Below are 23,784 nucleotides of genomic sequence, written 5' to 3'. Positions count from 1 at the left end.
TCAGAGTTGGATCGATTTGCCCAAACAGCTCAGTTTTTCGGCTGACAGCATTTTAGTGCTCAGGGGGCAGTTGTCCAAATCTCTCTACAGGCAGCCATGTCCTTCATGCTGAGACAAACCTTCTATTATCTCAAAAAGAAAGAAAGAACAAAAGAAAAAAGGTAAAGTGGCTTAGATTACCATTCTCTTAGTTCATGGAGAAAATACCCACCCTCATTTAGTTCCTTCACCAAATAACGTAGGTTAATCTCATTTACGGCTCCACCCCTGCAAGATGGAGTTGAGGATGCATGTCAGGAGCTGGAGACGCAGACCTGTGCCCTGAAATAATTTCTTGGAGGCTTGCAATCACAAATTCCTTTAGAGAGACTTGCCCGATGTAGAAGGTGAGTGGAGGTGAGGTCTCACCTGCTCAGGAGGTGGCACAAGAGCAGGAGGTAAAGGCAGGACCAGGGAGGTATGATGTGGAGATGGAGACCGTGCAGAGAAATACAGGCTGGGAAATAAAGGCAGAATTGGAGCAGACATCTGCTATAAGCTGTCAGGAATGGAGGAAAGTGAGCGTGACAAATTCTTGGACCACATCTCACAATATTTGAAACTACAAGACACTTCAATTACCATCTCCGGGCTGGTGACTTACAGATCTACCTGTCTGCTTCACCCGTGTCTCCTACCATGTAACCCAGCATCTTGGCTGCCTTCTCCAATAGCCCTCCTGGATGCTTTGCCACTGAAATTTAATCTCAATGTGGCATCTTTCTTATTGGCCCCTTTTAAGTACAGAAAGGTACAATAAGGTCTCCCTGGAGCTTCTCTTCTCCAGGCTGAACATCCTCAACTCTCTCAGCCTGTCCTCAAAGGTGTTCCACCCCTCTGATTATCTTGGTGGCCCTCTGACAGCTTCAAAAGCAACATATAGCCAGACAACATATAGAGGGGCAACGTAATAACTTTGCTCCTGTCAAGAGCTGTGTAGGAGAAAAACCATTTGCTTGTAACACTGGCTTTGCATCGATGGCTTTGGTAACCTCCATCCATTTGCAGCAAGAGAGCAGAGATAATGTAGTCGGAGAGTGGCCTTCGGAAAAGAGGATTTTCTTGTATTCGTACACGGCTTGGAGGGAAGCAGAGGGAAATAACCCTGGGAGGGAGAGAAAAAGAGGGAGCAGCTGATTTCCTGCTACCCTGAGGAGTTAAAAGGGCAATGAAAGATGAAAGAGAGATGTGCAGATTAAAGAGAGAGACTCCATAAAAGTCCATGAATAAACGAAGCCGTGGACAGAATCGGTGCTAACGCTGACATGTCTGAGCCAGGGAATGGATTTATAAAAGCTTGATTTTAAAAAGAAAGCTTTTAATGCAAAATGGAAAAGGATGGGCAGTGAGGAAATGATGTTTTTTAAAGATAGTCATTGATGAAAGGCAGAAAAAAAGCTGCCAGGAGAAGTCTGAATATATGCTGAGTAATAGGTCTGAAGTAAATTTGTTTAATGGCATGGGAGAAGAGTTTGTTACCAGCTTTTTAATTTCTCTTTCCATATGTTTTTAAATATGCCTATGTATTATGGAGTTCAAAAAGACTCATGAGTGGAGAAAAAAGGACAAGAAACAAATGTACTAATTTTGGAAATTAAAGAGGCTGAGAGTGATGATCCTGGAAATTGCAACCTAACAAAATGGAATGTAGTTTCAGTTAGATAATAAATTAGATTTTTTTTTTAAAATCCTGTAAACAGTTAGGAGATTACAGAAATATAGCCAAAATATAGTGGTTTTTACAGATAGGATCATTCCAGATAAACTGGATTGCTTTTAAAAATTGAATTTTTCAGTTGCACGGAAAAAAGGGCCACAGCATGCAAAGTATAATTCTTCTGTAAAGATATTAGTAAAACCGTCAGTATGTTTTCTGAGAGTTTTCTTTAGAATATATATTCAGCATACCTAGTGTTTGCCCATCCCATTGTTATTTAAAAAAAATAAGTCGAAACACTGAAATTAAGTCTCAGGAATCGATGTGTGGTTTCACAGTTACTAACTTAACTCGTTAGTGATCCAAGCAAGTGGGTAAACAGAAGGAGGGAGCCAGTCCCAGGCATTGCCAGAGCTTTAGGAGGCAAGTCAAAAGATGTTTAGGAGGTCTCTTACCAGATGTTTTTAAAATGTGGTCAGTTTTGGTATTCTTTCTCTTTGCTTTCAGGGGTTTGAATCTTTCAGGTTTATGTTTTCTGCTCAGGTTTTCTCCGTAACTGTCCATGGTAAAATGTCGGGGAGAAAATGAGGAGGGCTGCACTGTTAGATGCTACAAGAGGATATGTTTCCAAAAAGGATCAAGGGAAAATGTTTTTAATATATAATGATGAGACTGCTTTGTTGCTGCTTTCCTTGGTTAGTCCATGCATTCGCAGATTTTTTTCTGTAATTTTATAGTGGCATCTGTAGATAACTACATAACTTAGGGCAGATTTTTGAAGACATGCAGATGTTTATTTTCTTTCTGTAAGCATCCAGATTCCTTAAAAAAAAATCAAAAATCCCTTAGGCCAAGCTATTATGTTTCCTGCAGTCCTTGCAAAACATAATCTTTGCTCTGGTAAGTTATTGGCTTTTTCAGATGTGTTGCATCTTTTATGTGTCAGGCCTAAAAATCATGGCAAGCCACGCACAATTTCTAATCCACAAGTGTCCCCTGTGTTTACTCTGCCCAAGAAAGGCCACGTCACCAGGTAGAGTTTCAAGGTCATATCTATATTTTGCTCCCAAAATTGCTGCTACCAAACATGTCCCTTTTGCCCTTCTCTGAACTCGCTCCAGCACCTCAAGGTCTTTCTTGGCCTGAGGGGCCCAAAACTGACCCCAGGATTCGAGGTTTGGCCTCACCAGGGCCCAGTCCAGGGGATGGTCATTGCCCTGGGCATGCTGGCCACACCAGTGCTAGTACAAACCAGGATGCTGGTGGCCTTTTTGGCCACCTGGGCACACGCTAGCTCATGTTCAAAGCAGACAAGGGCTGACCCAGCGTTGTCCTCCAGCATCAACCTGCTGGCAGCTGGACCTCGCCAGCAAGAGAAATAAGGGAAACAGAGCTGTAGTGATTAGATACAAAATTGGAAACTTCATCATAGGTTGCTTTGATGATTACGTTTGATTGCTGTTTGCTTTTTTACCTGGGAGATGTCTATGGGAACACCAGATGGTTCTGGTCGGAGTGGGATTTGGAGAAGGCCATGCAAGCTGTTCTGATACGAGGCCTGCCCAACTTTCCGTCAGCAACAGAGACATCTTGACCTTTGGTATTTTGTCAGAAGGAGGCTTTTTGCCCTTTTTTTAAAAAACCTTTTTAAAATAACCAAAATGACTAGAAAAAACAGCTGAAGGTTGGAGTGATTTGGAGAAGGAGATGTTGAGTGTTTCTGCTGTCTCTTTTTTCCTTTAAGGCTTTCACATTCCCTGTTTTCAAGTACTTTTTCTGCAGTAGATGGAACTGGAGAGGGGAGATTGTCTCAATCCTAGAAACAGGTCTCAATCCTAAAGCTGGGGCTTGAAGTAAGCACCCAAAATGGCAAAATTCACACGAAAAGGGACTGGGAGTTGGCGTTGCTTGGCAAAACTTGTCCTGTCAGTCTTTGTGACTTGCCTTTTGAGCTGCACCAGTTATATCAGCCTCAAAATCTTGCATAGATCCATTGGGTAAAACTGGGGATTTTAATGCAGTCAGTGGCAAAACTTGTAATGCTGTAAGGCCAGAAAATGAAGCACAACAATTGTTTGCATTGCTTTTTTATAGAGAGAATATAAAAACCCCAAATTTGATTTATCAGCATTGTGAGAAGCATACAGGACTCTAGTTGTCTGTTTGTTGGAAACAGTGTATTTTGCATCAGCAGCAAGTAGATAAAAGCTTTCAGTGAATTGTTTCATTTATCACAGGAGAGCATTTGATGCTGCTGCTTCCTCCATATTAGGTAAAAGCTTTTATAAAACATTCATAAACTTCCGTAGTTATTACTGAATTGTAATGAATGTCTAAACAAACTCACAGATGTTTTGTGGTCTTTTATATACTGTGCCTGGATCTTTACTCCAGCCTAGCCCTTTAAACCTGCAGAATCATTCTTTTTTTGTATTTGGGATCACTCGATCCCAAGAAGATGAAGTGATAAAATAAGCTTTTTTTTTAAAAAAAAAAGCGTGCTAGCAGTGAGTGTCTGCCCGTTTCTGCTGCAGAACAGAGCAGCTATTAAATGATGGCTTGTGCTCACTAATGACATCAAATGGATTTATAACATGTAAACGAGAAGGGGAAAGCAGGGTAACTCGTCGTTAGCTATGGGTTTGCCTGAAGCAGATTTCCCATGTTAAAGCACTTAAAAGCAAATACAGAATTTATGATGTGTCGGTAGATTTTAAACGTGAATAATGTCCAGTTGTTGTAATGGCTAATAATGCAAATTACCTGAGTCAGCCTCAGCATAGAGTGGTAAATATATCCTGCCCATTCAGACACACTTCTTTCTTTTCCCCCCCGCCCCTTTCCCATTAATATTTTATCCCCCTAAAGAGATGTTTTGAACATATTATGTGCACCAGCATACCGTGGTCATGGTATTTCTAGATGTCATTACGGAGAAGCCCGAAGACTGTACCACTGCCTGCAACGCTCGCTTGGAAATTGCTTGGAGCAACAACAGCAAGTGTCAACAGGGAGCCATATTAATTATTTGGAATGTGCCTCATAAGAGGAATCAACCTCTTTTACTGCAGCACAAATATTACTTGAAACGGGAAGGTTACTCTAGCTGTTATCGTAATCTATGTGTCATTAACTTTCTGTGCTTAGGAAAAGAGATTAACAGCCCTGTAAATTGTTACAGTAAATAGATGAATTACAACAACATGTTTTTATTATAAATAAAAGTTTCTCCATAGAGTTACTCCAAATTACTGGAGAAGAACTGGGTCTTTAGTAAGTGGGAAAACTGCACAGCGGTGTTGGGAACCAAAAAGCTTCCACTCAGGTGAAAGCAATGCTGAGCTCCACAAACTGGTATCTGGTATGACTAAAGTTCAGCGTAGTGCCTCTGTGTGCATGGAAAAAGCAAAAGAAATAGGAGTGTGTTCAACTTCTCTTCAGGTGTGTCCACAAAATGGAAGTTCACTGTGAAAAGTGCACAATGGAACAAAATACTTGCCAACCTGTTTTGAATCCAGTGCTGTAAAAATGCTGTATGTTTAACGATAGCCCTGAGGGATCTCTGTAGGAAACACTAAACCACTTATTTGTCCACAGGGCAGGCTCACCATGGACAGGTTTCCTACATGGCCCCACCGATCCACCTTGATTCGGACCTGGAGAGACCATCGTCCAAGGGTGAGTGATGAAGGCTCCGTGCACATGCGTTGCAGACCAGCTGTAGGCATGAGCGTGGATTGTTCGTTTGTACATAGAGCTTCTGCAGCCAAGTTACCTGAGATAGGTGCCTCTGTCAAATGGTGCAAGTGAAGCGATAGAAATGTGGGCACTTGATTTCTCAGCCCTGTTTGGGGGATCCCTCCCCTGGTTGTGTTGGGATGAACCCCCAGTTTGTGCCCCTTAGGACCAGAGCAAGCATCCATACCGGTGCAGACTTCTACACCTCGCTTTGGTCCTTCTAATTAGGTTGTAAGTATTCGAATCGGATTTCAAAATTACCTCCTCGGAATGGATCATAGCAATGTCTTTAAGTTAAAACCAAACAGGAATCTGGAGGGATTTCTTGCTCAGCTCCAGAAATGCGTATGAACACCAAACAAGGAATGTTGTGGAAGAAGAGAATGAGAGGAAAAGTGGTAGATTCCCCATCCCTGGAGACATCCCAGGCCAGGCTGGATGGGTCTCTGAACAACCTGATCTGGATGAAGATGTCCCTGCTCATGGCAGGGGCTTGGACTGGATGAGCCTGGAAGGTCACTTCCAACCCAATTTTATGATTCTATAGAAAGAGGACAGCTAAATCGTGGTAGCAGGGAAATGCATCGTAGCTTAGGTTTGGTGTTTTTCCTTTCTCATCTCCTCCAAAGGGTGCTACAGCTGCAGGAAGGGTTCAGGGTTGACTTTGGCAGTGATTTTCACCAATCTGCCCCAGCCATGAGTACATTTGTGTGCACCTGTATAATCTCTAAGTGCTCGCAACTGAAAAATACATGTTAATGCAAGATTAATCTGGATAGGCACACTATCATTATGTCATATGAAGAAAACTGTCATTTAGATTTCATGTCGTTATCCATCTCTCATATTCCGGGAGGCAGAGGAACCTTTGTGTCGGTGCGTTGCAGCTGCAACGGCAAGTGTATCCCTGCTCCTCAAAATCTCCCAAGGACTTTGTGGGCTAAAGGAAAATGTACTGTTAAAGCTCTCGGCTTGAAAGGCTCCATAATTTTGAGCAAGCTTTTCCATCAGCATCCAGGTGGCTGGATCTGTAACTCGATCCAGTAAATATTTGCTGGATTTTTTCTCCTGTAAGTGTAATGTGCGTTTTCTTAGCTGATGCCGTAACAAAAACTGAGGGGTTGATTCTTGCTGCACAGAAGCAGCCACAGCACAGTTATTCCGTGGTTGTTCCTCTTGCATCTCTGCAAGGTGGAACCATGTGCTGGGTCAAGTTTGGGCCCGATTCACAATCCTCTCTCCAAATCTGGTCTTATGAGTTGGGCCGATCACATGCAGTCTCATGGTAGTCCACAACCTCCATTCAGCTTCAGGTGAATTACCGTGCGATTCAGCACGTTTGGGATTGTTAGCTGCTTCTAAGTCAGTTGAAAACCTCCAGTTTTGCAGTAAAATTTGCCACCTAGATCAGTATTACCATGGTCAACATAAACCACTGCTGCTTTTGGCTGTTGCCTTGATGCTCTTGGTTTCCCTTCCGTATTCCCCCTCGTACCGAGCTGGTGCTGGTCAATGTTGCACTTAGAGTAGCAAAAAGAAGATGACACGTTACGATTTTAATAATAATGAATGGAAATAGGGCCAGGGTAGGGATATAAAAACATCTTCCCTTCCTATATTAAAAAACCGATACAGATTTAGTGCTGCTTTGGCTCTATGCAGTTCTATGCTGGCAGATTTATTTGTAACTGCCTTTTCCTTCTCCTTTTTAAAAATTGTATTGCTGGTGACATTTACACACATTGTTTATGCATTGCAGGGCATTTTTACCTGCCTTTCAGAGTCCTGATACTGGTAGTGAATAGAGCATAAACTCCAGTAGTTTACTGGTACATTAGTGTCATCATACATTACAGGGTAATTACTATGAGCCACTGCTCTGGATAGTAACACGGTAATGACACTGTAAATCACTTAATAGAAATCAGGCCATGAATCGGCATTTTTTATCAAGACACTTTTATTCCTCACCCCTTTTTTAATTTGAGGGTGTTTGAAAATTCGTTCCACATATGAAGCACTCAACTATTATTTTTACACCTCCACTCAGTCTAACGACCCAGATGCAATGATGTGATTTTTACAGAACCGTTTACTCCATCCGTTTGCAGAATAATTCCAAGGGTAGCTGAGACCTCAAGGGCTGATCTCATAGACTGAGGATCAAACCTATGTTCTAAAAATGAATGGCTGGTTACTGCAAGGAGTTCCACAGATGAGGATGATACTGATACTCTGTCTTAGAAAAGAGATTTTATGGAATTATCATATATAGCAACAAGTATAGAGTTTGGAGTCAAATTCTGCCAGGTGCTAAGCCACAGCAAATTAAACCCACTGGATCCACACACTAAAACTATTTATGAAGCTTTATAGGAGTAGATTTTAGTGTCTATATGTGGAATTACATTAAACATGAAATATATACCTGGCATTTAAAGCTGGGCAGCCTGAGCTCTGTACCTCTGGTACAAGTTTTGCACGTTTTGCAAACGTTTCCTGCAAAGTTGAAGTTCTCTTGGAGATCATTACGCTTGAAGTCAGTGTGTTTCCAAAATGTAGATTAGTAAGCAAAACTAGTTACTGGTCCCCAGTTCTAGAAATAAATAGCAAATAAAGGAGGGTGTGAGAGGTTTTCTTTGGAGATCAGCATGAACTTTGATTTAAAGATGCCTTGAAATGTGATTTTTGTAGGCTGTTTGAAGCTACCATAGGACCTGATAAGCTCAGAACGGACATAGACGTCCACCCAGGAGATTGTTTTGACAGCGGGTTTCATTTTCCACTGTACCGAGTTTAGCCATTCGTCGTCAGCGGTGGAAGATTTCACCTACCTGACAGCTGCAACAGCTGGAAAGCAGAGACAGCACCCTCAAGCAGCACTAATCCACACTGAATGGGGAAAAAAAAGAAGCTGTAGAACCAGTTCAAAGTGGGAAATAAGAGCCATCCAGCACGAAACCCTGCTCAAACTTCTTTGGGTTTTGTTTGTTTGTTTTGGTTTTTTCCTTATTCCTTCCCCTTTTCCGCCAGACTATTTTTTGGCTACACTTCTCTTTCTGAAATATTTATAGGGCAAATAACTGTTTTAAATGAACAGATGGGGGAGACGTAAGACAAGCTGTTAAATTAATAAACATGTGTGGTGCTTTATCCGTGAGAGAGCCCATTTTGGCATTTCTTCTGGATGATTTGTATGGCCTATCACCATTGCACCTGGTGCAGGGACAAGAAATAGCCACTTAATAACCAAACAATGTGCAAAGTCCTTCCATTATAACTTCATTATGTCAGATATAATCATCTATAACTAGATGTCAAGTCCATAATTTATGTCCGGCTCCTCTGTGAAATAGTGGCCGTATGAATGAATGTCCCCATTAATGGGAAGGAGCTTTTTCCTCTAACTTTTCCCCTCTTGGTACACGGTCCATTTTGTCATCTGGTATTAATTCCAAATCATTTTGGGGATGCAGAAAAAAACCTGCCTGGTATATTTATATTTTTGTAGCGGGAGAAGATGGCAAATCACATTTCAGGTCCGCTGCTTTCCTAAGCCGTATGCCTGTTTAAAAGGGAATTGGACTGGTCTGCAGCCCTTTGATTGAGATAATTTGACTTGATAATTGGCCTTGATTTTACCCGTCCGGAGATGTGAAAGAGGCGTACGATGTGTGATAACAGTTCTGACGGGAGCGCTTCAATGCTGGAAAGTCTTTATGTGCCTCCACTTGCGTCGTTTGCCGTATGTGGCATCTTCCATGGTTGGACTCGATCTTGAGGGTCTCTGCCAACCAAAATGATTCTATGATTCTGTGATTCTATGATTCTCTGGTGTTATGTTGTACGGTGCCTATCTATAGAAGTGCTCCTTGACGTACGTGATGAAGTATGTCATCGTCACCTGAAACGACGGATGAAAAATTATCCAGTTAACACCATTTCTAATAGTACATGACTTCTTAGTGTCTGATGATAGAGTTTCCCATTGCCAGTACAGAATTGTTTTAAGACTAGCCAGTGGATGGTTATGTTTGCCTAACAAAATATTAATGTTTCCTAGACTTGTGACTTGGTTTTCTGAGTGGTATGTATGCTAAAATATTAATAGTGGTGGAATATCATATTACATCTATAGCATCTTCTCCTGGAAAAGATTTTTTTGTTGTTTTTTTTCATTTTCTGTGGTTGTTATTTTACAGCTCTTAATGTCACAGCACTTGACTCTTGGAATCATCTTGGGTTGAATCAGAAATTGTTGGAAATGTGAGATTTCCACCCCAAAGTCAGTGGTCTGATGCCTTCTAAAACATTGAGTTTAGAGCCCGCTTTGGCTCTTGAATTTCCTTAAAACAGATTGTTGAATTTTGATGCTCCCCTTTGTTTGTTGTTTTTTTAAAGAGGAATCTTGGTGGTGTGATATTATCCATTCAGAGGGAGATTTATGCCCATGAATTGGATACCCTGCTCTTGAAAGGCACTTTTGGAAATCCCAGCCTTAATAAATGCACACTAAATACTGATTAACAGATAAACATTATGGAGTCCCGTTGCTAAGATTGTAACTTGGCTCCCTCGTAAGAGACCTCATAATTTAAGTCTTTCAGCCAAGTAAATTTGGCTTGATATGTGCAATATTTGCTCAGAAGACAAGGACTGCTATCCTCTAGCTCCAAATGATTTGTTATTGCCTTCACATTGGCTCAGTGTCGTTTATTCTCCTTGAAAACTTGCAAGGAGCAGTATTTAAAAGATCTCGATTGCTTTTGGGAAGAGGTATTAAGGTCAGTTAAATATAATTTTAAGGGTCAGAGGGCCAGCATGCATGAGGGTGCAAGCCAGACCATAGGGCTGTTGGCCAAGGAGCTTTCAGGGATGGAGAGGACCAGCTAAACTTGGGGCAAGGAGAAGACTTTGCCCTCAGCTAGCTGAGGATGCTGCTCTTTTTGCAGATACGGTTTTGGAGAAAATTGCTGGTGCTTGCTTCGTTTAAAAATGGCCACAATGATGGATGCGATCATGGCAGTCTCCCCTTTAGATTTTCTCTAAGTCCAGGTTTCATCTTTTATTTTATGAAGGATTTTGCTTTGCACAGATGTGTGCGCGTGCATGGATGTATTATGCCCACAAATTGAGTAGTAAACATGCAGCAAAAATAATACTGTTACTGAATAAACAATTACGTTTCGTTTTCTGGAATAAAAGGGAATATGTGCCCATAAATCTTCTTTTAAAAATACCTGCTTGGAGAGTAAAAAGAAGATGAGGTTCCTAAATTCATGCAGTGGAATCCTGTGTGCCCCTGAAGTGTAACAACCTTATTCATATTTTATTGTGTTTCTAGATCAAGCTGCATTATTATGGGCTGCATTCCCCCGACACTATAGCTGTTGCTAAGGAAAAGGTACATTATGTTAATATTTTGTGATCATAACTATGCAAACTGGGTTCTGTACATTGACGAATTTAAGGGGCGGGGGGAAGTGAAGTTAATGCACCATTTTGATTAGAGCCTCCACAGGTCATAGCTCACATTTTGAGGCAAAAGCTTGAATTTGAGACGGATTCGCACAGAAAATATGAGAAAACCAAACAATTGAAAGAATTTGTTTAATGAACTTTAAAATGGCTCAGCAGTCGGGATATGGACCCAGCACTGGAATCTTGCAGAAGCAAACTGAATGCTTTTACCAGGCACATTCAGTGAAGAATTTCTCAGCCTTCTCATGCCTTAATGTGTTTTGATCCTGTAAACTGAGCATTCACCCCTAGTTCCTATTTCCTTGGCCATTTCCAGTGCTGGTGTCTATGATGTGATTTAGGTACCTTTTGATTCAGTTAATGTTAGGTTGATTCACTAAGAGCCTACGAGCAAGTAGAACCCAGCACGAGTAGTAAAGTAAAATGGCAACAAATAGCAAATTTAGCATATGGAATCAAAGAAAAGGCTGGAGTCACAAGCAAGACACTGATGTCCATGCTGATTATTTCTTAAAAAATACTATCTATACAGACTGTATTGATGAGGATTATAAAAATGTTTACCAAACAAGGAAAATAAACAAGGAAGGCTCTTGGCATCCCTCCCAAAGGAATGTTCTGAACCAAGCTTCCCCTTTCCAAAGTGTTTTCCTGTTAATACAGCTGCCAAGGCATGAAGCAGTCGGGGAGAGGGAGGATGGGGTGGCTGGGAGCTCAGCACGGTTCTGCCGTGATCAGCACAGTCACTTTTTCTCCCTTTTTGCTCAAACCTTGCACGATGGATTCTTTGACCCTTCACTTTTGGGAAAGTTAATATTACATTTTCCTGGGAAAGGCTGTCATAATTCATGTTCTACCTCATTGAGCTGCACCTGATCGTGAAATCTATCGAGAAGCCCAGGCGCCTGGCCTGGGAAGTGTCACTCGCTCCAGCAAATTAAATATGGTGTGAGACGAGATGAAAGGGTGTTTTACACTGGAGGGATGTGTTATAAAGAGGAAGAAGAAAGAGTGATGAGCTCCCAGGGTGGGGTTAGTGGGAGAGGTACATGAGGGTAAAGGCAGGAGCATGGTTTAGGCAGAGAGGATGCAAGCTTGTGGGATTTAGAGGCAAGGAAAGCAAGATGGCAAGGAAAAAATGGGGTTGTAAAGAATGCTTTTATTATAACGTATAGAGAGGTTTACAGTCCTTTAGCTTTGGACAGGTGAGGCTTTAACCCCCTCCAGCAACTATGTGTGGACTAACCACATTTATATTCCATTTTATATCCCCAGGCATGTGTTCCTACCTGCTTGCTTCTCCCCAGCTTTTGCACCGCGTTGCTGCGGTTTAACAGCAAAAATCCAGAGATTTCCTTGAGCATCGTTAACCGCTCCTGACATCCCCTCTTGGCATTAACATGGAGCTCGAGCCCAATGTCTAGAGCAGCACGGCATCCTCATCCATTTCTTAAATCTGTTGAAGTCTCCTTGTCAGAGCTGCCACCAAAATCTTCAGCTCCTGGCCCTTTCTGATTGGCATAGCTGTGTCACCGGCTCCCCAGGCCACGGGCAGGGATCTTCATAGTCCTTGGCCCCCCCATGATCCACTTTAAAATGTATGTGCCCCATCATAGCCTAAAGGTTGTGCTCATCTTTAAAGCATACTGCTCCTCCGCATTTTGTTTGGTTAAATACTGCAGCTTGGTGTAGATATTCATATATGAGCTGACAGGGTTGACACTGTATTTTGCCATCATTTGTTTAATTAGCTGGAGCTCTTTAGGGAGAAGTTTATGAAATGGCATACTCCCACAGTCTAAGTTAAATCTGTTCTTCCTTTTTTTTTTTTTTCTTTTGATGAAGGGCTCGAAATGCAAAGCATTCAAAAAGGTACAAATGAATGGAAGGCAACAAAAACCCTTGTGGTAATGGGCAGTGCCTCAGTAACAAACTTGCCCAAATACAGAATGGAAATTACGATGGGTGAAATGACCTACATTGAAATTTGCAATCCGTTGCTAGTGAAATTAGCACATTCCTTCTGTTTTGTTTGCAGAGACAATTACAAATTAGATCCAGAAAACACACTCCCAGAGGTGTGGTTTGGGGTTTTAAGAAAATGCCGACATGGGAACGTGGAAAGCATGTTAGTGAAAAGCATTTTAGCCCCATTTGTAGTCTGTGGTGCTGGCTCGAAGCTACAAGTCTTGCAAAAATTGAGTAGAAGTGGAAAAGAAGAAAAACGTGGGAGGAAAGACAACACAGGAGAAAACAAAGAGCTGCGCGAACAGCCAATTAGTACAGATTGCATTCAGCAGCAGTGTTAGTCAGTAGCAGGGACAGAGGAATGGAGCAAGGGAGGTTCTCCCACCCCCCCCAAACTGCATCTTTGAACATTTCCAAACGTGAAGGTTGGTTTTTTTGAGGTGATTTTCCTGTCCAAAATGCTTTCTCAGTCCCGGGGCCCGGAGGTTGATGCAGGATGAAGAAAGGTTGTAGCCACAAGTTTGAGAAAATGGGATTTTACTCTGGGTGCTTGGCCAGTGGTTCTTGTGAAGGGGCTGAGCTGTAGTTTCTGGCAGCATTTGAAGTATCTCCTGATTTCGAGGATGGTAGGATGGGGCAAGACAAAGCATTAATAAGGAATTCAAATTCTTCCTATGAGGGTGATTATGAACAGGCTGCCCAGAGTGGTAGTGGATGCCCCATCCCTGGAAACATCCCAGGCCAGGCTGGACAGAGCTTTGAGCAACCTGATCTGGATGAAGATGTCCCTGCTCATTGCAGGGGGGTGGATTAGATGAGCTTTCAGGTCCCTTCCCACCCAACACATTCTATGATTCTCTGGTGTTCTGCAAGCACCTCAGCTTCCAAGTTATTATTTGGATATGTCACAAAACCAGCCCGTTCCCCAAAATCCTCACTCCACAGAGGACCCCAGTATATAAACCAGCATCTCTCGGACTCCTACGCCAAAGAGATGTAAGTAACAAGCAGCTTTTATTGACTGTAATTGCACTTGAATTAACTGCCTGTGTAGTTGGTGGCTCCTGCAGCCTCAACATCCCTCCTGCAGCCCTGGAAACCTCCTTGCTTTGCCTCTCAATACTTCCTATGCCAGGAAACTTAGGAGGGCACAGCTCTCTTGGCATCGCTCTAAAATAACTTGGCAAGTAAGCTCCGGAGGTTTAAACTCTTGCCCCAGCTGGGCTACATAATGATCTAGCTACCTACACTCTTTGATCTTCCCTTTGTTCTCTGATTTTCACAGAGTTATTGTTTGTTCACACACCGTAAAAAAACGGGAAAAAAAAAATATATATATTATTTTTAAATGAGGCTTGGAAATGATTTGTAAATTTGCAGGCAGGGCTAGGTTGCAGCCAGGGCTCTGCTCTCAGTGTCCTCAGGGTGGTAGTGCCTGGCCAGGCACAGCATACAGAGAATTTACTGCTTAAATCTTTAAATAAGCTAATATTGATGAAATAGCTGTGAGTTTTCTGTAGACCACTTTTCCAAAGGAAAGGTAATTCACATAGTTACAGCCACAGCCCCAAGCACGGGGGAACTGCAGCGTTGTTATTGAGGCTGCGTCCCTCAACGCTGCTTTTGTCCTTTTATTTCTTTTCTCTGGGTTTGTTCCCAACGCCGCTGTTATGCAAAGCATGGCATTACAGGACAAGCTAATCACATAGTGGGATTTAAGCTGCAGCAGAAGGAAGCATGATACATGATCCATTTAAAATGATGAGTATAGCTAAAAGTTGCAGAATTTGAGAGTGCACAGACCGTAATATATCGCAGGGCATCCATCCTTAGAAGGATGGGTTCAGATCTGTGGAGCTTTTCAGCCTTCATCTATGAAATCACTTTAGGGCTTGGGTTTCTCATTTGACTTTCTACTCTGATTGTGACCGTGTTTGAATAATGTCAGAGCGGAAGCTGGTTGTATTGGACTTAATTTTGTCCACAGGAAGATGTTAATTGCCTTGAAAAATGATGTAATTCCCAAGCAGAAGGAGATGGGCTTCTCTTCAAGTCAGACCTGGGCTCTGGCATCTTGGTTTTTAATACACTGGGCTGAAAAGTAGCAGGAAATGGTGGAAATTGCAAGGTGGAAGTGGATTTAAATGGCAATAATCTTTAACCTTGCTGCAGGGAACGAGCTGTAAATGCTGCTCTCTCTCGGCTCTTGCCCTGGCGTAGATTGTTGCTCTGCTTTGCTTTGATGGTAGTTCACCTTATCTTTAAGTGGACAAAGGTAAAAAATTACAGGGAAAAGACAGTTATATAGCACTGTGGAAAAAAAAATAAAGAAGACACCTCATGTGCTGCTCATCCAACAACCACACTCTGGGTTGGAGCCTCCTCACCGCTACGCTTTTACCTTAAAAACCAAAGCAGGAGTCTCAGCCTTGTGAAGAAATATTAAAAACAAACAAACAAACCCACAAAAACCAAAACCAACAACAACAAAAAAACACACGCTGAAAAAAAACCCCACGAAAATACAAACAAACAAAAAAACCCCACAAAACAAAAGAAACGTTGCTCACATTTTCTGGTTGCCATGGTTTTTGGGGACTGTGGTATTCACTGCATGCTGGAGATCGAATACAGACATAGCTAATTTCACCTGGAAGAAATGCTGGGATTTTATCTTCTTTTTTAAGTGAAGATTTTGTCTGTTTGTTCTCAACCTGCAGTTCTTGGGCCTTAAAATTTGCCATTAACTAAAAAAAGACAACTGTTTTGTAGCTGCACGCACATTTTATGAAGATTTTTCTCTTAGTCTACAAAGTGTTTTGGGGGGAAAAAAATAGATAACTGGGATCCAGGAGAGACTGTGCAAGTCAGAACAGCCTCTGGAGACAGCAATAGGGATAACAAATTCATTTCAATTTTAGTTTTGCTGAATCTTCCTATTCTCTGCTAAAAGACACATTTTCTTTTGCCTTTGACACCTCTAACCATTTGCTGCCCTAGTAGCAATGAAGGGTAAAAATATCCTGATGATAATTCGGTGGTGTTTCACACTAACTATGCACAGACATAAAAAAATGACTAGATGAGGTACAGAAAATCGGTCTGTACATCCGTAAAAATCGTGGATTTTCTGCCTCTCCTGATTTCCCATTGTCCATAGTCATTAACAGAGAGGAAAATGGATGAATTAGCGCTCAGATCTAGCCAGCTGTTCTGCCAGCTTCCCCAAGCTGTACATGCTGAGGCTGCTGAGGATATTTTCACTTGCAAAGAAATTTACAAAATAAAGTTTCTGTTATCTCTTCCCTTCCTATGTAGTCTCCTGAGGCCGGGGAGCCCACTGCTAGATTTTGTGTTTGCCCAAAGCCCGGCTCGGATCGCGTGGCTGCCTTCCAACCAAGATTTTCTACCAAAAAGTGCCTTTTGCAGGGATCCTTCTGCTGCTTCTCCAAATGCTTCCCAGAGCTTCAGCTGCCAACTTCTCGTGTTTGGGGGGTAATTTTTCCGATTGGACCTGCGCTGAGCTCTGCTTGCTAACAGAGCACATGCAAAAATAAGTCTCTAGGTTAACAACAGGAGACTTTTGAACTCAGAAGAGCACTGGGAAAGCCTTGAGCCCACCGTGACTGCGTAATAATTTGGGATACAGAGAGGAAGGCTGCGCAGGTTATTATATTTGTACAGTGGATGGCTTTCCTGGGAAAGGGACTTCTTAAGCTGTTCCTTTTCTCCCTTTCTGCTGCTCGATACTGCTGATTACAAGGGGTTCTCTTTGTATTATTACAGCTATTAGCTATTTAGGCACTAGAGATAGCTCACAAAGCCGAAAATGGAACTTATTTCTGATTAAAATTTAATTGCTCCCAAGCTTCCACTAGTTACTCACATTAAGTTTCACACCATCAGAAAGCGCTCATCAACCAGCGTCGGATTTAACAGGAATTTGGCAGATGTTAGTGAAGTACTGGAGGAAATCCAAACCACAAGATCTGTGGCATATCATATGGTTGAAAATTTGTTGGCAGCTGAAAGGAAAAAAAAAAAATCACATGCAAACCTGGAAATAGCAAGAACTGGACACGAATCTTTTCTAAACAAACAGGCAAAAGGTTGGATTTTCACCTCCAATGTCTGGAAGACCAGCACGGGTCAAGAGTGTTGGGTGTCTTGGTGAGGGGTGAAAGCAGCAAATTTTATATTATTGGCTTTTAGAGTGGTTTATGTGAGGAACATTGGTATCTCCATGGAAATCTTAAAAAAAAACCAAAAAACCAGTCTGTTCTGAGACAATTTAGCGAATCAGCTATGTTTTATAAAACTGAGGCTTTCATCACATATTTTCTCTGTTGTTGAGGACATTTATTCAGAAAGAGGATCCTTGTAATTTATTTCTGTTACATATTCCCTGCCTGTGGCGTTGTCACCTTCGGCACTTCTTCTGTCACCAGGAGCTGCTCCTGGTGCAAAGAGAGGACAAGCACGAGTAGCTAGCAAGGTGGGAGAAAGCTCCATCCATTTTTTCATAAGTATTATTAAATATATTTTTTTAAATGTGCCTTATATCAATGTGTCAGTGCGTGGTGTTATGGTAGCACAGAAGCGAGGTGAGGCTCTTCTCAGACAAACAGGAGCTGAATTAAAATCTTAGGATGGCACAAGTCCTTTTCAGATAAATGCTTAGTTGCCTGTAAAAAGAAATGTGCCACGCTTCATGATTTAGTGTCTGTCATGTTTTAATGCATGCAAGTATCTTGCCAGTGGTTGTAGCAGGAGCTTGTCTGGCAAAAAGTAAATCTCACCTTAAGCCTTTTTCAATTGAAACACTGTTTGGGGGAGTTTGCACAAAACGTTAAGTCTGATTCACCTCACGTTGGGACTGAGCTGATGGGCAGGGAGATAGAGTAGGACCTGCCTTGTGCTATTGCAGAATTTGATCCTTTATATATGATTTCATTTGTTCTTCAGTATATAGCCAAATGCGTTTCATATGCTCTGGTCCTCTGTAATCCCACCTGGGCTTGGCAGATCTCTGTTGCTTGGGAGAGATGCTGGATCCCTGTGTTAATCCTGACTCATCTTTTGGGTTTGAGCTGCCTTTTCTTCATCTTCTGGGGAGTTTGGGAGCCAGTAAGGGTTTAAAAGTTTGGGTCTGTGGCTGGGAAATGAGTTCAGTCCATGCTAGGCTCTTAAGCATTGTCTTAAATAACCTTAAGCCTAGGCTTAACAGCTGTATTGAATTGGGGACTATATGCTGCTGTGCTCTGCACTATGAGGTTACCCAATTTAGGATGTGGTAGTTTTTTTCTTTATGTAACGTCTCATATTATTACTCATAATTATACAGTTTTTGTAGAAAAAAGGCAAATTAAAATACTTTTTAAAGTATTGATCGTTGCAGTTCCCGATACAAAAGCCATCAGCGCTCCATTTCACGTAGTATTTTATGAAGATTTATAGAGTTATCTTGTGCAAAGCAATTCAGAAATACATAGAAATACTGTTTCCAGCAGCAAAACTTGTTCGAAAGCTGATAAGAAAGGAGATTTTCTTTTTTTTTCTTTTTCTTTTTTTTTTTTTTGAGCACCAAAGGTGCGATGTCATTATAGCAGTCGGTGCTCGGCAAGGTACAGTCAGGATTTTGGAGTTAACTGGGGCCTTACTCTTTTAGGGTTTTGTTAGACCTGGCCTGACACATACAGCTTCATGAGGTTGGACTCAGGAGCCAGTGCTGAGCCTGTGCTAGAGGAGGATGAAACTCGAAGGGAAAATAAGACTGAGACCCCTGAATAACCCGATTCTCCAAAGGGCTGAGCACAAGGCACTGCTTTTTTAGGGCAAGGGGAAATACTGCTTTCTTAGTACTTTTAAAAATCAGGCCACCTGTTCAGAGACTTAACACTGGGACTTATGAAAGTCTTGACTTGAATGTTGTGTTTGCTTTTTTATTTTTTCCTATGGGGAAAAGAACAAACTGCAAAAATTAAGGGAAAGGGTAGCCTGTCCCCGCATTGCGTCTGCCGCAGCTCACCTAACCTGGGCCACCAAGGGCGGTGCGGAATTAATACATATTTCAAAGAGAAACCTGAGGATGCCCTGCAAGAAGAAAGGTTTAAACACGGCTTTGTTGTGCTCACGGCTTGCTGCGTGGCAGGGAGGGATGGATGACATGGGTAATTGTGCTGACATGGCTGTTATATTGTCAGGAATCAGCTGGAAAGTTGTGTTTGATGACGTGTATTCTGGCCTAAGAAGGTTGCTCTTGGCTTCAAGATGGGCTAAGAGAGGACTGAGTGTCTCATAATTTACTTTTCTGCTACTATGCTCAGTTACTGTTGGCAAAAACAGGTCTTTACCTACAGTTCTGATAGAGCACACCTAACTTCAAGAAGCTCAAATCACGAACATTTTTATGGGTATCAATTTTGGTTTTCATTTGTCTTTAAAAAGGTCACTTTTCTAGGATACCATTCATATTGAGACAGATGTTTTGAGTGCAAATCTTCTATCGTGTCCTTTTTCATCTACTGTTCGATCAGATGCAGTTAGGTCTAATTGTAATTTGGTTTGTGGAGGAAGAAGAATATGTACAAATAAATGCACACAAACACAGCTAGTTCATCTGGCAGTTCTGAGGGTGGGGAAATGAATGTTGTTTCCACCCTGCAATCAGACTTTAGCTCTACCCCGCTGGTTATGGCTCTCCAGAGGTGGAGAAAAGTGGTAATTCAGCAAATATTACCGCTGGGATGTAGCACATCAGCCAGAAAGGCAGCTTTTTTTCCTCCCCTTCCTATACCCTGCCACGTTGGGTTCTGCAGGAGGAAAGATGTGCCCTTCCTGCATGGATGTGCCTCAGAAAAGCAATTTATAAACCCCCTTGGCATTTTCTTCTGCCCGATAGGATGACCCTAAGTAGTATAATGACATCCTGCATCCCAAGCTAATCCTTAAAATCAATTACAAATGAGAGCTGAAGGCACCACCCCACGCTAAGTTGTGGCCACTGAAGCTTTGTGGCTGGGGAGGTGGTCAGATGTCCACAGAGGTATCCAAAATTGTTGGTGTTGGGAGTATCCTTGAATATTGATATTAATTGGAAGAGGAAGGAATTGTGAAGCCATGTCGGTCCTTGTCTTCATGCTCTTTTTACACCCTCTGCATCCTCTTTCTTTGCTCCCCAGCGCTGTCCCATCTCATTCAAGGCATTCTCAGGCTGGCCTGGGTTGGTTCTGCCATGGTTTTTCATTTAGATGAGCACCCCAGGGCGGACTTGCCTTGGCTTGACAAAAAGGGACACATAATTTTCTGTTACATTGTTCTCCTAGCCCTGCACGCTTCAGCTGGCAAACAGATTGTCCAACCTCCTTGAACGCTCTTTGCTCAGAGTATAAGAGAGGAAAGAGATCTACTATCTGCTTTTAGATTCAGCTCCTTCCTTATGTGTTTTATTCAGTTTTCTTTGCACAACACTTAAGATTTCCTTTCAATTAGACCATATGCAGCTGAAGTTGCTCTGGCAGATTTGTTACCCAGTGAGTGCTTGCTCATGTGGATGGAGAGCTGATTTTTCTCCTTATTTCCACCCCTTTCCATCAGGGGTGGTGAATAATAGCTCGTCTTGGGGACAAACATCTCCATCCCCAACAGAACAGGCTGAAAGTCCTTTTTTGGGTCAGCATGCACCCAAGTGGTGGCTCGTAGTGAGCGGAACATGCTGCTCTTGGAGATGCTCCTGAGTTCAGTAAGGAACACACATTGTTATTACTGCAGATGAAATCTCAACTGGGAAGAATCACTCACATTGCCGTCCCCAGAGCCGGAAATGTTGCTGAAATAAAGTCATGTCTCCCTTAGTTCCAACACGTCACCTTGTTGAAGCCGGGTTGACCAGGTGTCTGGGTCTCCAGAAGGTTGCTGGTCACTCTGCTCTGGACAGGAGCTGGAGACAGTGATGTTTTAACGGAATCAGTGTCGCTGCTTTAGCTCAAATATGAAGTTTAATAAGGGAAAATAACAGCTTAATTTGGAAAGGCATCTTGTAGGCTGGGGAGACTGACCTTGTAGGAGCAACTGCTGCCAAGAGGATTAGGGAATTGTACTCAGAAATGTTCTATGGATGTGCTGATCTTGGCATGGACAATGGGAAGAGTGGTCCCTTTGGCCTGAGAGCTTCAGATGAGGAAATTCCTTGAGGAATACTGTGAATCGAGAGAAGGGTTTACTCTTTTGCATTAACCGGTCATTTACTCACACAATAACGCAGGAGGATCAAAGTCTTCCCCGTCCTCCTCTTGTTTTACTGGATTTCCTATTTATCCGTGGAAAGGCTTAAGCCTTTCCCAGCACCTGCTGAACACCTCAAGGAGAGGTAAGCAAACAGTTCAGATTCTTGCAGTTAATTTTGTGCCCCAGAGAGTCAGGCTCCTGCTTTTAAAAAAAAAAAAAAAAAAAGTCTAAATTTTATTTGGAGATTTAAACATGTATTGACTTGCTTAGTGCTGACCATGAGGATCCATCACAGGTGACCTCCATCCTCCCCTCCCATTTCGAGCTTGACCACATACTTGAAAGTCTGTTATTCATTTCCAAATGAGTTTGGTGATATGCTCTGGGTTTTTTTAGTATTCCTGGCCTGACAGATTTCCGCTCATTATAAATGATTCTGTCTGCTTCAGTCGCATGCTTTTTCTCATCTACATTTAAGATAATGGAAGAAGAGTTGCTTTTGATGACACAAGCGAGCTAGATTTTGGGTTAGCGTTATTATACAGTGAGAGTTCTGGCTGGATAATGTAAAATATGTAGGGATTTTGAGGTTTTTAGTACCTGTAAAGCACTGCAATGACTGGAAAAACTAATATGCTGCTTCCTTGTAAATTGATGAGACTTCTTGCTGCATGCATGCAATGTGAAAGCCTCCAGGCTAATCACATTCCAGGTCCCAGCACATGCACTAAATGGCCTGGTGGAAAATATTTACAAAACAAAAACATTTCAACGTATTTGACGCTGAAGAGAGGGGAAAAATAATATTTGCTGTAGACTGGAGCATTTTTTCTACGTTACCTGGGAGAGCTGTAAAACGAGGTTTAGATTGCGTGCAGCTCTTTAGCCCTGCATTGTGCCAACAGTTTTATCCTGTACTTACAATAATATCTGTTGGTATATAAGGCTCTCTGCTGTGTTTCAGAACCTGATACAAATGGCTTGATGATTTTTTTTCCCTGTTTTTTCACTATGCTTTTGCATCTTGCAGACATGTGAAGATACATTCACATTCAGCTAGACAGTAGCTATATTTTTAAGATAACGTGCATTGTACCAGGTCAGACTTTCATCTCTCCTTTCCTTTTTCTTCACATGTTGAGTATAATTTGTTTTTCCGTAAGGGAGGCAGGTTCTTTTGTTCAAAGTAATAAATTTATGCTTTGCAGTGACATCAGGTACTTAATTTTATAGATGTATCTATTATATTATATAGAAGACTGCACACCTTAAAAATCTCTAAAGGATATGATTTCCTTTTTTCATTTCTATGTCATCCCATCTGCTTTTCTTTATCATTTTCCAACTTCTTTGGATTTTGCTGATGCTGGTGGGGATCCACAACGCCTTTGTTGGTAACCCAACAAAGTTGGGTTGATGCAGTTGGTAACTGCATCAAGTGCAGTTTAGGCTTCCAGACCAAGAGTACATTATGGAAAATCCCTAAGGTTTTTCCACCTTGGGTTTATGTATTGTCATTTTATCATCAACCTAGTGTTCTCCCGCAACAAAAAAAATAACCTCCTGGGATGCAGATGTGGGATGCTTGCACCAGATGGGAAGTGGTACCAAGTTACCTGCGTCCCAAAGTACTGGAGGCTGGTATGAAAATGGGAGATCCTTGAAAGTGTTACCCACTAAAACACCTTCTATATTGCACAGTTTGTTTATTTGCTATAAATCCTGTTCTCTGAAGCAAATGTGTTTTTCATAGTACTAATGGCTTTCTCATTGTTAAAGCCCTCCACAGAACATCAGATATCTATAAAACACATTTAAATGCTGGTCCTGTAGTTAAGCATTATTTAGGCAGATCCCAGCACCGACATGAATACGGCTATTAGAATTGAGCTTTACAAAATATTGACGTTTCTACAGCAGTAGTAAAGAGTTTTGGAAAGGAGCTAAACAGTAGTTTATGGTTTGTCAGAGAAACTGCTTTATTTCTTAAAGTAGCTGAATATTGATATTCTCACAATGGAGTTTTGTCAGCTGCTTAGGATTGGCTTTTATGAAAGATTTCTTTTTTTTTTTTTCTGTTTAGCATGGGCCTGTTCCCTCCCTTCCATCTATCACTCCAGGGGCAGAAAGCAAACCACTGGTGATAATGAAGTCCAAGCTAAAATGGGTTAGAGACAGAGGAATATAAGTAGCCCTAACTCCACCTTTAATATTTTTATGGTTTATTCCCTTTCCTCTCTTTAATTTCAGCTGACCAGATGAAAGTTGGTACTTTCTGCCATCCGGCGGTTCCAGTGCGTTGTCTCCTTGGGTTCGGCAGCCCTGTGCCCTTTTGCTTGAGATAACAGCATCACACAATCACGTTGTAAATATTAATACAGAGCTCACAGGAGTGTAGCTTGGAAGTCGCGAATCACTGAGAATCAAAAAGTCTAATCTGTCCTTTTGAAAGCTGTCCAATTTGGTTTTTCTATTTACGGCGTTTGAACCATTTCACAAATTGGAAAGCAACTGTCCAGCCGTTTCACGGGCAGATTATGATATGTTTAAAAGAGGCCAAGGTATTTATCTGAATGCAATTGGCCATCTTGCTGACTAACATCTGTATTGGAGATATTACACACGCAGATGAACAGAGACTATTTGAAGGTGATAGTTTTCTCCTATTAAAGTTG

General features: G+C 41.9%; 1 protein-coding gene across 2 annotated transcripts in view; it reads left to right on the top strand.

Annotated features, from left to right (window-relative positions):
- ADGRL3 (adhesion G protein-coupled receptor L3) overlaps positions 1-23,784 on the top strand; it is a 220,569-nt gene that overhangs the window by 119,388 nt on the left and 77,397 nt on the right. For both annotated transcript variants that reach the window (XM_065634786.1, XM_065634785.1), the window contains exon 5: positions 5,294-5,374. In XM_065634786.1, the coding sequence (XP_065490858.1) occupies positions 5,294-5,374 (81 nt within the window). The remainder of the gene's footprint in view (positions 1-5,293; positions 5,375-23,784) is intronic.

Source organism: Caloenas nicobarica, chromosome 4 (assembly GCF_036013445.1).
Source record: "Caloenas nicobarica isolate bCalNic1 chromosome 4, bCalNic1.hap1, whole genome shotgun sequence".
In the NCBI taxonomy this organism is placed as follows: domain Eukaryota; kingdom Metazoa; phylum Chordata; class Aves; order Columbiformes; family Columbidae; genus Caloenas; species Caloenas nicobarica.
Note: the sequence above shows the minus strand (reverse complement) of the source record. Positions and strands in the feature narration are given on the sequence as shown.